Source organism: Neolamprologus multifasciatus, chromosome 3 (genome assembly GCF_963576455.1).
Source record: "Neolamprologus multifasciatus chromosome 3, fNeoMul1.2, whole genome shotgun sequence".
Lineage (NCBI taxonomy): Eukaryota > Metazoa > Chordata > Actinopteri > Cichliformes > Cichlidae > Neolamprologus > Neolamprologus multifasciatus.
The window spans coordinates 10,886,113-10,900,776 of record NC_140441.1 but is presented as its reverse complement, the minus strand read 5'-3'; the positions used below and the strand labels follow the sequence as shown (position 1 = coordinate 10,900,776).

The 14,664-nt window shown below is 37.4% G+C and overlaps 2 protein-coding genes across 6 annotated transcripts in view; both read left to right on the top strand.

Moving 5' to 3' along the window:
• LOC146521565 (uncharacterized) overlaps positions 1–14,664 on the top strand; it is a 56,047-nt gene that overhangs the window by 18,999 nt on the left and 22,384 nt on the right. The gene's annotated exons all lie outside the window — the stretch shown is intronic.
• LOC146521567 (polymeric immunoglobulin receptor-like) lies at positions 4,570–12,845 on the top strand. Of its 4 annotated transcripts, none has more exons than XM_085155149.1 (5): positions 4,571–4,846; positions 7,644–7,976; positions 10,645–10,977; positions 11,519–11,738; positions 11,852–12,845. In XM_085155149.1, exons 1-4 carry the CDS (start codon positions 4,780–4,782, stop codon positions 11,707–11,709), a joined length of 924 nt encoding a protein of 307 aa, XP_085011275.1. In that variant the 5' UTR covers positions 4,571–4,779; the 3' UTR covers positions 11,710–11,738; positions 11,852–12,845. The 4 variants fall into 4 exon arrangements, with proteins under 4 accessions (XP_085011276.1, XP_085011275.1, XP_085011273.1 ...); XM_085155147.1 differs by having other exon boundaries at positions 10,636–10,977; XM_085155151.1 differs by having other exon boundaries at positions 4,726–4,855; positions 10,636–10,977.

Genomic DNA, 14,664 nt, shown 5'->3' with positions numbered 1-14,664 from the left:
TCTCACCACTGCTCTACTCCCTCTACACTTCAGACTGTGTGGCCACCCACGGCTCCAACACCATTGTGAAGTTTGTTGACGACACAGTGGTGTTGGGTGCCATCTCCAACAACAATGAGGCGGCTTACATGGACGAAGTGAAGAATCTGGCATCATGGTACCGGGACAACCATCTCCAGCTGAACGTCAGCAAGACCAAGGAGCTGGTGGTGGACTTCAGAAGGAGTCAGCACAGAGACTACAAGCCCATTATCATCAATGGAGCTCCAGTGGAGAGGGTGCAGTCCTTGTATCTTGGTGTCCACATCTCCTCAGACCTGACATGGTCTGCCCACATTCAGGTCCAGACCAAAAAGGCTAGGCAGCGCCTGTATCACCTACAACAACTGAGGAAGTTCAGGGTCTCTCCAAAGATCCTCAGGATTTTCTATACAGGCGCTGTGGAGAGCATCCTCACACAGAACATGACATTGTGGTTTGGGAACAGCTGTGTGAAGGACCAAAAAGCTCTCCAGAGAGTGATCCATACAGCAGAACGCTGCTGCAGGATTGCTCTCCCCCTGCTTCAGGACACCTACACCAGGAGATGCCGGACTAGAGCAGCGCAGATACTGAAGGACCCGTCCCATCCTGGCAACAAACTGTTCCAACTTCTGCAATCCGGCAGAAGGTTCCGCATCATCCGGGCAAGGACAGAGAGACTCAAGAGGAGCTTCTATCCCCAAGCCATCCGGGCCCTAAACACACACACCTGCCCTCTCACATCATCTATAATTGACTGAGACAGGACTCTCTTCCAGACACTCTAAACCCAGGCACAATGTACATTCCAAATTCCTTTAATTTTAAATATGATTACATCGTCTATTCTGTAAAATAGTCAGATGTCTATTCATATTAATGTACAGAATTCACCTGCTTGCTGCTACTACTGCACATTCACCCAATGTATATACTCTCTCTCTCTATATATATATATATATAATGTTCTTCCTCTACCACCCCCACCCCCCATTTTTGCACATGTTGAGGAGCGTGTCAGGCTACATTTCACTGTGTGTTATACTTGTATAACTATGCATGTTACAAATAAAGAACCTTGAACCTTGAGAAGCTGCAGAGAGGCGTGTAAGACTCTGCTTCCTGGTCCCAACTCTGGATAGTCATATTTTGGGGGGTTTAATAAATTTGTCCATATTTCTAGAAATGAGAGCTGCTCCATGCAAAGTGGGATGGATGCCGTCTCTCCTAACAAGACCAGGTTTCCTCCAGAAGGTTTGCCAATTATCTATGAAGCCCACATCGTTTCTGGGACACCACTCAGACAGCCAGCAATTTAAGGAGAACATGCAGCTAAACATGTCACTCCTGGTCTGATTGGGGAGGGGACCAGAGAAAACTACAGAGTCCGACATTGTTTTGGCAAATTTACACACCAATTCAATATTGATTTTAGTGACCTCCGATTGGCGTAACCGGATGTCATTACTGCCGACGTGAATTATGATTTTACTGAATTTACATTTACCCTTAGCCGGCAGTTTTAAATTTCCTTCAATGTCGCCTGCTCTGGCCCCTGGAAGACAATTGACTATGGTTGCTGGTGTCTCTAGCTTCACATGTCTGAGAACAGAATCACCAATTACCAGAGTTTGACCCCCGGCGGATGTGTCGCCGAGTGGGGAAAAACGGTTAGACACATGAACGAGTTGGTGGTGTACCTGGGGCTTCTGTTTAGCCTCACCGTCACCCAGCTGCCCTCTTTCCCCAGCGGCTTGGGGTCTGCCGGGGAACAGCTAGCGGGGCCTACGCTTTCTTCGGCTGCACCAGCTACAGGGGCCTGGCTAGCTGGGGGTGAATGAAGGGTGCAGAGCCGAGTCTCCAATTCAGTAATCCTGGCCTCCAGAGCTGCAAATATGCTACATTTGTTACAGATATCATTACTGCTAAAGGAGGCCGAGGAGTAACTAAACATCTGACATAATGAGCACGAAAGTGCAGGAGGGACTGGTGAAGTAGCCATGGTGCTAACGAGTCAGCTACGAGCTAAGCTAAGCTAGCGAAACAGTACAGAGACAGTGAGTGAATACTTTGGCTATAAATTAGGTAGTGAGTACACAGAAAGTTGCTTCGGATGAAGCACGTGAAGATTATACTATGAAAAAAAATGTATTTAAAAGTTTTTAATTAAATTGCTAAGCAGATAAGCTACTCAGAAACACCACTGTGTTTGAGCAGGAACAGGAAGTGATACGAGCGAACACCAAGTACACTTAAAGCTGTAAGCTAATGATAGTTATATAAGAGCAGATGCAATGTATGCATGATCTGATTAGTCGACTAATCGCAAAAATAATTGGTGACTAGTCGACTATCAAAATAATCGTTTGTGGCAGCCCTAGTCCAGATGAACAGAATCAACTTTTGGAGATATTCCTGTTAGAATTTCTAGCAGATGGATTTGTTACACTGCGTGCTGGGAGGTTGGATTGGGCCACCTTGGATCTATAAGAAAAAGCCATACTCAGTATTCAGGCATACCTCTATTCAGTCTTTAAATCTACTTCACCATAGGTCTCTGTTGTTGGTTATCCAAGTACTGTGTCCATAAGTCCTGGATGGAAAAAGTTGAAGGTCTGTTTCTCCTGGTGAAGGAAATCACTGCTTAAATCCAAATTCAGGGTCAAAATCCACATTCAAACTTCCTTTGTTACTCATTCTCTTCTAAAGTCTTTCCTTTAATAAAGGGAAGGTAAAAGAAGCACCAGCCTGCAGTTGTAGTTTTCCAAATTGTTTGGTGACAATTAAAATGGCTTCCCTACAAGGTAAGGCCTCACTGACATACTAAAATTCAAATTTTATTAATCAGTTAGAAAAGTTTGTCTTTGAAAAATAATAACCAGAACTATTGAGAGTTTCATTTATAGACATAATTCTGTTTTATTGTTGATGTTAATGAATTTACAGTCAGGTTCTTTTATGAAAAATCTACAACAATGCCCCCTCCCCAACTCTCCATCCCACTCTGAGTGTGTGTAATGACTGCTGACTGGGCTTCCACGACGGTGGACCGAGAAGCAGTGGGTAGTGTCATAGTGTTCAGGCTGTGGTTGAGGTTAGGCAAGGTTAGGGTTAGAAAGCCGCAAAGTGCATAGATAGCCGGCTTTCTATTGGCTTCAATTAAGAATCCAGAGCGTCTCATAGGGACTCGGAAGGGTACCTTTCGCGTTACTATATTTCCAGTTTTTCTGTTTTTTAATATATATCTATTTTATTTGCTGTATGGTGTCCTTGGGTGTTCTGAAAGGTGCTATTTTCAAATAAAATGTATTATTATTATTATTATTATTATTATTATTATTATTATTATTATTATTATTATTATTATTATTATTGCATGCCTGGGGGAATGACAAATGTTGGTATGTTACGTGTTGGGAATAAGAATGCTCTGCTCATCATTTGCCCAAATAAAGTGGCCTGGAAGGACTTATTGGCTCAGTAAACTGACATTATTCAGGTGTAATCTGACACACAAAGATTTTTTAAAAAGTTGAATGATTTCATAAATGTGGTAGAGATTTCATATAGCAAACACTAATTGAAAGTATGTTAAAAAAGTATGTTGTACTGTCAACCTTTAATTTCATTAAATCTACATTGATTCTTGATCATTTTTGCACCCTCAGTTATTCAAGTTGGATGTCACTACTAAAGATCAATAGGACATAAGCGATATTTCAACTGATGTTAAACAAAACAAATTACTTACAATACTTCAGGTAAAGTAATTTGCTTATCTAATGTTATGATAAATGGTCTAATGTTGATTAAAACATTTACACTTGACATATAAACACCAACAGACAACCTCAGATCAGTTAAATGTTTAATTTATTAAATCAGGATTAGTTTACAATATTTTTTGGTGAATTCAGTCCTACAGTGAATGATGTCCTGCCTTCACCTGGTCTGTCACACACTGTCACTGCCGCAGCTTGGTGGTTTACACCATCTAACAAAACAAAACAAAACAAAAAACTGAATAAAGCATTGTGTGTCTGCCCATGTTATCAGTTTCGTTAGCATGCTAACGTCAGTTAGTGACATTTATGAAGTGTCCAATAATGACCAAGGTGAAAATTACACATCTATAATATGAGTATAGTATCACCATACTGAGTGTGGAATGTCATTGGTCAAAAATATATTTGGCACAATTCACAATTCAAATATTAGAAACTAAGGGAATATTTACCTGATGTATACAAAGAGGAGATCTCTTTGCAGTAGTAATGTCAACTAACCCAGCTTTGTCTCCCGGTCTAACATAAATTTATTATTTTAAATATCACCATGATCAACTATAAATAAAAGACTTCTCAATACTGGACAGATGGGATGTACTACTTTGAGAGTGGAACAATAGCTTTAATTTCCTAGTGGACCATAAATCCATGACTTTTTAACCTCATTGTTGCCACCTGGTGAGCATAAATAGATCATCATCAATAACAGGACAGCTTTGAATCAGTGTTATTCCAATGACATTACTAAAAAATGTTTAGGTTTGATCAGTATTTTAACATGGATTCAACATTTATTTTGGTTGTCTATGCTTTCGATCGGGAAATAAGGAGAAAAGGCGCTGCCGTAAATGCCGGTGTAGAAGCGCAAGAAAATTAATGCGACGGAAAAGAGGCGCCTGGCTTGACTGCGGCTCACAAATGGCGGCTCACAGATGACGGCTCACTTGACCGCGGTGCAGAACCGCGAGAAATGGAGTTAAAATCACTGACATCGCTGTTTCTCTTCCTCTGTTTGCTGGGACGTCTGGACTGTACAGGTAAGCCCTGTGTACCTGTGTGAATAAATCTGTTACCGAAGGACAGGTAACAGGGAGAGATTGCTGGAGTTTTAGAAGTTACTGTACTGGATCACTGTGTATGAGTCTTTGTTTCCTCGTGAGAGCAAAAAAGTTTCCGCTCTGGTTCATTTTACGGTCGTTACTTTCAGAGTCAGTGTGGAGGAAATGTAGGCACACGGGTAATGGTGACAAGGGAGTGGAAATGGATTTAAATATTAGACTACACTTCAAAAACTCTCGGCCCTTTTCAGTTTAAACGTTGACGTTACTTTCATGTAATGGCGGTGACGCTATACAAACTTCGGCTCACCTGTGTGAGGAGCAGGTAAGGAGCTGCTGCAACAGTAAACTTTAACAAACTTCTAAACAATAACAGATTTGATTACATTAATAGTAAAGATATTTTCCTTTTTCCTGGTAAAACACGATGTGAAACTAAAAGAGCGTAAGTCAGTAAACACACTTAGGGTAGGATATATTTTCTTGTGCGTAATGGTGGAGTCGCTGTGCACGACACAAAGATGAAGGGTTTGATTAGATTAGTTGATTAGTTTGATTAGACCTGACTGTAAACCGGGTCTTATCGATATTGAGACTTTTACTAATAATGTGATCGTCTGAAAGAGAAATATATTCTAAGCTAAATATTCGATTAATTCAAGAACCTCGTTTCCTCTTCGGTTTAGTTTCATTTTAACTCTGACGTCACATTCATGTAAAGGCGGTGACGCTCGAGAGAAACCTTAGCATACCTGTGTGAGGGGCGTGCGCAGAGCAGGTGAGGAACTTCTGTTCCTGATAGAAGTAAACGTCACATTTAACAAACCTCTGTGCTTAGCTGTAGAACAGATTTTATTTTTCTTTCCGTCAGTTCACAGTGTTTGACAAAAAGAGCAGTCACTACGTACACTGCGGGTGGGTGGGGGGATGTACTGAAACAAGACGGAGGATTAATTTGTGATAGCAGGACATAACTGTAAACATCAACAATAAAACAGATTCAAGTTTATACATGAAACTCTCAGTAGTTCTGCGTATTATTTTTCAAGTTTTACATTTTACAGTTATTTCAAAAGATTTACTGAAATTGTGATTTTTAAAAACTTGATAATATAGTTGGGAAATATGGAAACATCTAAATATTTGAATATTTCAATAAATGGGCTTATTGGAGTTTAGACAGTTGAAACATACATAGTGTATGTTGAGAAAAATAATTTAGTAAGATTTAAAATCCCATACTTGTATCTTCATTTAGCATTTTGCACCTTTTTATACACAAAGAAAAAATTAATCAGCTGGAAACTTTTCCTGGAATTTCAAGCAAGGAGAAGTGTTTTTGTTATCATAATTGGATCAGTTGGAAAGAAATATCCAAATTGGTAGAAAAATTGGGAAAGCAAAAACACCATAACTTTGAATCTTTGCATCTTGCTCTGGGTACTTTTTGTATTGTAACCTGTAACACTGAACCACATCAGAAGGTGACACATTGTCTGTGCTCACTCATCACAGACCAGAACTGCATTAGCAAATGTTGTTGTAATGATTTTATACTTGAGAAGACCCAAATTCTTCACAGCCATGAACATAATACATTTCTTAACATTTGTTTTATTTTTGAAACTGGCAGAGTTCAGTTTAGATGAGCACTGTTTAAAACACAATTTAACTCAGACCTCACAGCACTACTGTCGGGGTTCTAGTTGTCCTCTGAAACACTTTGTAGGACTTCCTTATTAAAATGCACAATTTTAGTGCAGACTATGTTGATGTATATTCTAATACATCTAAACATGAGACAAATGTGTGCATTCATGATAGTTTTATACAAGAATAATAATTATATTTTTGTAAGGCTGAGGATCATGTCCTTTTCTGTACGTTAGAAATTACATTAGTCTGTTAAACAAACACCAGTCAACAAATCTCCATATTAAACATCCTGGACATGACTGTAAAGCACAAACAAATTTTTATAACTTTTCTTTTCATAGAGTGAATGAAAATATTTGAACCAGTTCAATCTGCCAACAAGCAAAGACAAAAAGTTCTTTAAACTCAGGTTTCAGGTCTTTAAAGCAGAATTGAGTTCACAATTTTACATAAAGGATGTGAATAAACCAGCAGTAAAATATTTTTATTCTCTTATTAACTCACACACAGTTTTTCTCTCTCAGCATCTTCTTTTGTTTGATACAATCATTGTAAAGTTCAATTTAATTCAGTTTTATTAATGTAGCATAAAATGGCAAAAACAGTAACCTCAAGGTGCTTAAAGTGAACATGTTATTTACATTATTTGATTAAAGATGACATTTTCAAGAATTAAGTTAAATATTAGAGCAGCAGGGCGGAGCAGTGATCAGCACTGTTGCCTCACAGCAAGTTCAGGCTGGGGTTTTTCCCTGTTTGTATGTTCTTGTGTTTCTGTGGGTTCTCTCCAGCTTCCTGCCACAGTCCAAAGACACTGTGGCAGGAAGTTAGTGGGGTTAGGTTAGTTGATGATTCTAAATTGCCCGTAGGTGTGAATTATTGTCTGTCTCTCTGTGTTAGCTCTGTGACAACCTGTCCAGGTCGCCTCTGTCACCTTAAGGCTGGTATAACCTCCCCCAGCCTGTGACCCAGAATTGGATAAATGAAAGAGAAACACATGGATGGAAAGTAATTATTAGACAATGTATTGTTTTCTATTAACTGTATTTCTACTAATGAGTCTTTACTTCCTGTTTGTCTATTTTCTATTCACTTTTTAAAAATATTTCATACCAAAAAGAGTTAAAAGTCAAAGGAGGAGCAGATGCCACTCTGGAGTGTTCTGGTCCCACAGATGCTACTTTAGTAATGATGAGGTGGGAAAAGTCTGACCTGCAGTCAGAGGATTATGTCATCATCTTCAGAGACGGTCGGTTTCAGGAAAATCTGCAGCATGAACTATTTAAAGGTAGAGTGGAGATGAAAGATCCAAAATGGAAGGAGACTGGAGACTTTTCTGTGATTTTCAAATATGTCACCACGAACGACGCTGGAACATATGAATGTGAAGCTGGATATGAGGGACAGAAACCACGGTCTCTAAACAAAGTCACTTTGAAGGTTGAAAACTCAGGTGAGTTTAATTTCAGCTTCTTCCTGGTTATGGATGTGACAGCATAACACAGGTATTATATTATACTGTATTGTATAATAGTCTGTACACTGTGTTTGCTAAACCGATTAAATTAAAATGAATTCAAAACCTGTTGAATGAATCAACAGTTCATAGAATCACAAATTGAAATAAATCCTTCCAGTTGCACAAGTATGTGTTTAAAGTATTTAAATTAAGTTATTTTTCTTTTAATTTCTTGAATAATTATAAATCATTTACATTTATTTACATTTAAATTTAAATGTACAAAAAATTGTACCTGTGTGAGTAAATTTGTGAACTAGCAGGGGGACAGAGAGGGTCACAGGGAGAGACTGTTGAAGTTTTAGAAGTTACTGTACTGGATCACTGTGTATGAGTCTCTGTTTCATCATCAGAGCAAAACGAGTTTTAGAGTCAGTGTAGAGGAAATATTGGCGCACAGGTAAAGGTGACAAGAGAGGGAAATGGATTCAAAGTTACATATTAGATCATTTGAAAAACTTTTTTCTCTTTCCAGTTTCATTTCATTTCACTTTAACTTTGAAGTCACTTTCATGTGGCGGTGACGCTCGAGACAAACCTCAGCTCACCTGTGTGAGGAGCTGCTGTACCTGATGAAAGTAAACGTTACATTTAGCAAAAGTCTGTGTTTAGCAGTAGAATAGATTTTATTTTCTGTGTTAATATAATGTTAGACAAAAAGAGTGTAAGTCAGTACGCACACTGGGAGGGATGAAACAAATATGAAGATTAATGTTTGACAACAGGACCTGACTGTAAATTGAGTCTCATTAACATCAACAAAAAAACACAATCAAGTTTACACATGAATCTCATTGGTTATGGGTATTCGTTTTTAAAGTTTTACATGATACAGTTATTTCAAATGTTTTTACTGAAATCATGATTTTAAAAAATAGATAATATAGTTGAGAAATATGGAAAGACCTTAATTAAGAATATTTGGAATTAATATTGGAATTGCTTGAAGTTTAGACAGTTGAATCATATACTAGGAATATCCTTTACATAATGTATGTTGAAAAAGATATTTTAGTAAGATTTAAAAATCTCTACTTTCACCAGGATTTGTTGTAGTAAATGTTACTTTGCAGTATCCTGGTGATGAAAGTATTGCCCTGTTATATTGTACATTTTTATACATAAAGAAAAAATAAATCAGCTGGAAACTTTTCCTGGAATTTCAAGCAAGAAGAAGTGTTTTTGTTAATCATAATTGTATCATCTGGAAAGAAATATCCAAATTTGTAGAAATATTAAGAAACCAAAAACTTAAATCACCAAAACTTTTAATCTTTGCATCTCACTCTGGGTGCTGTTTGTATTCTATCATGTGCCACATTGCTAACATTAGATGGTCACACATTGTCTCTCCTCACTCACTGCATTAGCAAATGTTGTTGTAATGATTTTATACTTGAGAAGACCCAAATTCTTCACAGCCATGAACCATAATACATTTCTTAACATTTGTTTTATTTTTGAAACTGGCAGAGTTCAGTTTAGATGAGCACTGTTTAAAACACAATTTAAATGAGACCTCACAGCACTACTGTCGGGGTTCTAGTTGTCCTCTGTAACACTTTGTAGGACTTCCTTATAAAAATGTTTTAGTGCAGACTATGTTGATGTATATTCTAATACATCTAAACATGAGACAAATGTTTGCATTCATGATAGTTTTATACAAGAATAATAATTATATTTTTGTAAGGCTGAGGATCATGTTCTTGTCTGTACGTTAGAAATTACATTAGTCTGTTAAACAAACACCAGTCAACAAATCTCCATATTAAACATCCTGGACATGACGGTAAAGCACAAACAAATTTTTATAACTTTTCTTTTCATAGAGTGAATGAAAATATTTGAACCAGTTCAATCTGCCGACAAGCAAAGACAAAAAGTTTTTTAAACTCAGGTTTCAGGTCTTTAAAGCAGAATTGAGTTCACAATTTTACATAAAGGATGTGAATAAACCAGCAGTAAAATATTTTTATTCTCTTATTAACTCACACACAGTTTTTCTCTCTCAGCATCTTCTTTTGTTTGATACAATCATTGTAAAGTTCAATTTAATTCAGTTTTATTTATATAGCATCAAGTCACAACAACAGTAACCTCAAGGTGCTTAAAGTGAACATGTTATTTACATTATTTGATTAAAGTTGAAATTTTCAAGAATTAAGTTAAATATTAGAGCAGCAGGGCGGAGCAGTGATCAGCACTGTTGCCTCACAGCAAGTTCAGGCTGGGGTTTTTCCCTTTCTTGTGTTTCCATGGGTTCTCTCCAGCTTCCTGCCATAGTCCAAAGACATGCAGTTAGTGGGGTTAGGTTAGTTGATGATTCTAAATTGCCCATAGGTGTGAATTATTGTCTGTCTCTCTGTGTTAGCTCTGTGACAGACTGGCAACCTGTCCAGGTCGCCTCTGTCACCTTAAGGCTGGTACAATCTCCCCCAGCCTGTGACCCAGAATTGGATAAATGAAAGAGAAACACATGGATGGAAAGTAAATATTAGACAATGTATTGTTTTCTATTAACTGTATTTCTACTAATGAGTCTTTACTTCCTGTTTGTCTATTTTCTATTCACTTTTTAAAAATATTTCATACCAAAAAGAGTTAAAAGTCAAAGGAGGAGCAGATGCCACTCTGGAGTGTTCTGGTCCCACAGATGCTACTTTAATAATAATGAGGTGGGAAAAGTCTGACCTGCAGTCAGAGGGTTATGTCATCATCTTCAGAGATGGTCAGTTTCAAGAAAACCTCCAGCATGAACTATTTAAAGGTAGAGTGGAGATGAAAGATCCAAAATGGAAGGAGACTGGAGACTTTTCTGTGATTCTCAAACATGTCATCACGAACGACGCTGGAACATATGAATGTGAAGCTGGATATGAGGGACAGAAACCACGGTCTCTAAACAAAGTCACTTTGAAGGTTGAAAACTCAGGTGAGTTTAATTTCAGCTTCTTCTTGGTTATGGATGTGACAGCATAACACAGGTATTATATTATACTGTATTGTATAACAGTCTGTACACTGTGTTTGCTAAACCGATTAAATTAAAATGAATTCGAAACTTGTTAAATTAATCAACAACCCAAATTCTTGACCCAAAGGCATAATTTTAGTGACTTTTAGACACTTGAATGTAGATTTATATGTTATATCTGTCAATCAAGCTGAAGTAGTCATAAATAACATGCTGTAGAGAGTTAGAGGCTAGAGGTAAAGCTGATTGTTGATCCTCCAGGTGAGTGAGTAGAGTTGAGTGTGTGTGTGATCAGAGGTGAAGCTGCTTCCTGGTTGTTGATGTTTGTTTCTAAAGATGTTGTTGATGAGACTTTGTAGAAAGCAGCTGGTCTGAGTGATGTGATCAGAGTGCAGTAGATAATGTCTGACAGCAGTTTGAAGAGGAAATGGATTCTGTTCTGTTCTTCACTCATCACCTACCTGACAGCTGACACCTCACACCTGTTTCTCACCTGCAGGTCAACAAGGAGGACAAAGTGGAGATGGAGGGAACGAGGATGGAGTAAAGGAGAGTGGTTCTGTTGGACTGATAGTTGGTCTTTCACTTCCTGCTGTGCTTGTTGTTATTGTTGGTGCTGTTTTTATCTACAGAAGATATAGACGTAGACAAAATCAAGATTACCAGCCCCCTGAGGATAAGTGGCTTTGATCATCCATCAGTGGCTTCCAAACTGAACTGTGAGTCCTGCTGCTTGTTTCAGATTCATGAAAAGCCAGTTCAACATTCAGAGTGACTGATGTTGGTCCAACAGTGGACTCACAGACACCTCACACCTGTTTCTCACCTGCAGGTCACGCAGGAGGACAAAGTGGAGGGAAGGAGGCTGAGAAGAATGACGGTGGTCAGAATTGTGGACTTACAGTTTGTCTGTCAGTTTCTGCCATGCTTCTTGTTGTTTTTGTTGCTGGTTTTGTGTTGTACAGAAATCATAGAGGGCGACCTCTTCCAAATAATCCAATGATTTGAAATGTGTTCAGTGGGTTCATAACTGAGCTTTGAGTCCTGCTGCTGTTCCAGGTTATTATCAGTAAGTTCAGCATTCAGACTGACAGAGGAGAGACACAGGAAACAATACAAAATTAAACTTTGCATTGTTTTGCATAATTATCTGATCTCTGATGTTCCTGCTCACCATACCAACAAATTGCCTAATTTAAAAAATAATTGTCAGCTTAAATCATTATCTGTTGTTTATAAAATATTTTATTAGATTTTATAAAAATAATAATAATAAGAAGAATGTATTTGAATGTTACAGATTATCTAGTGATTTTTTTAAAAGTTTGAAACACATAAACATATATCACTCAGCTACTGTACTGGTGTGAATGTTATATTCTCTTATTACACACACACACACACACACACGTGATAGATAGGTTAGGCTACACTCTATGGTAGGAGAGCCAAATATAACCATCGGATGGGTTTGAAAAATGGGGGGAGCTTAATTTTTTTTTCAAGTTTTTACCATGGCTTTTTTTTTCTAATATAGGCTTAACATGTTTTAATATTTGATTTTTTAAAAAGTATTTCTTGGCGCAACCTCTGACTGGTTGAGACAGTCAATGCAGATTTAATCTGATGTTGAATCAGTCCAAAGAAAATAAAACACTGATGTGTGGGCGTGTGAATGAACCCACTGCATGTACAAACAGATGTAACACAGAAACCTGAAAACACTGTAACTGAGTTAAAGTGAAACCTGTCTGAGCCTGTCCCTGTGAAACAGAGTTTGGAGCCTGCAGCCTTGTTTCAGTCAGAATAAAGTCTCAATAACCAAATGTTGTGATGACTTCCTTCTACATAGAGGACGGGACTGTTTTAGGGCCCGGCTGCTTCAGCAGTACTGAGAACAGTGGCTGTTTTTGTGGGAGGTGCTTAAATGAAAAGAGCCCAGGAAGCAGGTTTAACAGGTCTTTGCACTCAAACATGAAGTCTGATTCAACAGAACCTCAACATACACAAACAGTATACCTTTACTAAGCTACATTTTCATTTCACTCCTCTGTGAATGTTTTAAAAGAAAACTAAAAACAGTAATTTATTTCAGACAAAAGTTGCTGATAAGGTGGGACAGGAATTTTCCAGACTGCTGTGTCATAATATTTGAAGTTCTGTTTGATTTTTCTTCTCTAGAAATATATTTCATCAGGAGGCACAAACCTGCAGCTTTGTGATTTCATTAATATAAGACAAACATTTAATATTTCTCACGTATATTTGAGTCTAACTGGTCCTTGTGCTTCAAATTTCACTTTCATTTAGATTTAAAACATCTACAAAAGTCTCAGGGTGTGAATTAAAGATAAAACATGTTTGTAAAAACAGAGAGTAGAAAACATGACGTGACCAACAGCTGAGACAGTGGAAAAACTCACTTCCTTCTAGCTGTCCTTCCTCTTACCTGCTCACCTGTGACTTCTGTAAACAGGCTGTCCACTTTAATGTCTGTGCCGCCTGGTGGCCAGTACAGGTACTACATCAACCCCTACCTCTCACCAGACCTCAACCTAAGAGCAATACACACTTCAAAACTGGGTAAAACATGACTCATCTTCTGATTATTATCCACTAAGGCTTTAATTATTTGTCATCTAATAGTAAATTTTATTTTTAATTAGTGAGTGTTTTATGATATTGATCTGTTGTGTTTTCTTAAATGCTTCTTGGGGACACATGACATAAAAGAATTAATGAATAAAAAAATTTCAACCTCAAAAGCTGCCTAGAAATCTTTAAGTTATCGCTCAGAAGAGGTCGAAGCTTCAGCAACATTTGTAGTAGAAAACAACTTTATTATTTTTCCAATGCTTTTTTTCACAGACTAACCAAATTTTTAGAGGCACACAATCACAAACTTAGCCTATTATCATCTTCATTTACACTTTTGTCTTCTCTTTTATCTTTAAAAACAAACACTTGACTTTAGAAAATAAAAATAAAACCCACTGAAACCATTATTTGACCTTACAAATCATAAAAATATTTTCACTTTCAGTTTGGCCAGATTTGTCAACCAAACATGGATGAGATCTGCCCTCAAAATGTGTGTGGTTGTATCTTTTTTCTAAACTTTTGAATCCAATATATACGCAAAATATTAGAATAACTAAGAAAACTTGAGCTAAAAGTGAAGCTAAACTGCAATGAAAATAAAAGAACATTTTCCACAGGATGGCCAGGATGGAGCTGCGATCATTTTGGGGTGGCATACATGTCTCACAAACAATGCATTGCTATTTAAGCAGCTTAAACTACACACCTGTACAATATTTGAATGTAGGTAGTGTAGCAAAGAAGCACTATACAAATGTAGCAGTATTAATAGAAAATAGTACTGTGTATTACTACTGTGCTGAGAAGAGATGTTAAGTTTAGCTAAGTAAGTTTATTACTTGAGTCAAAGTGAAAAAGTACAGACTCTGTAATGTACTCAAAGTAAAAAGTAAAAATGGCTCCTTCAAGGAAGATTCTACTAACTATATTAATATAATAATATTACTGTCAGAATACAAATACTATTACAATTTGAACTATAATTTTATAAAATGAGGCTAGTTTGTTATGCAGGAGACATGTAGTAAAAGAAAATAACTATTT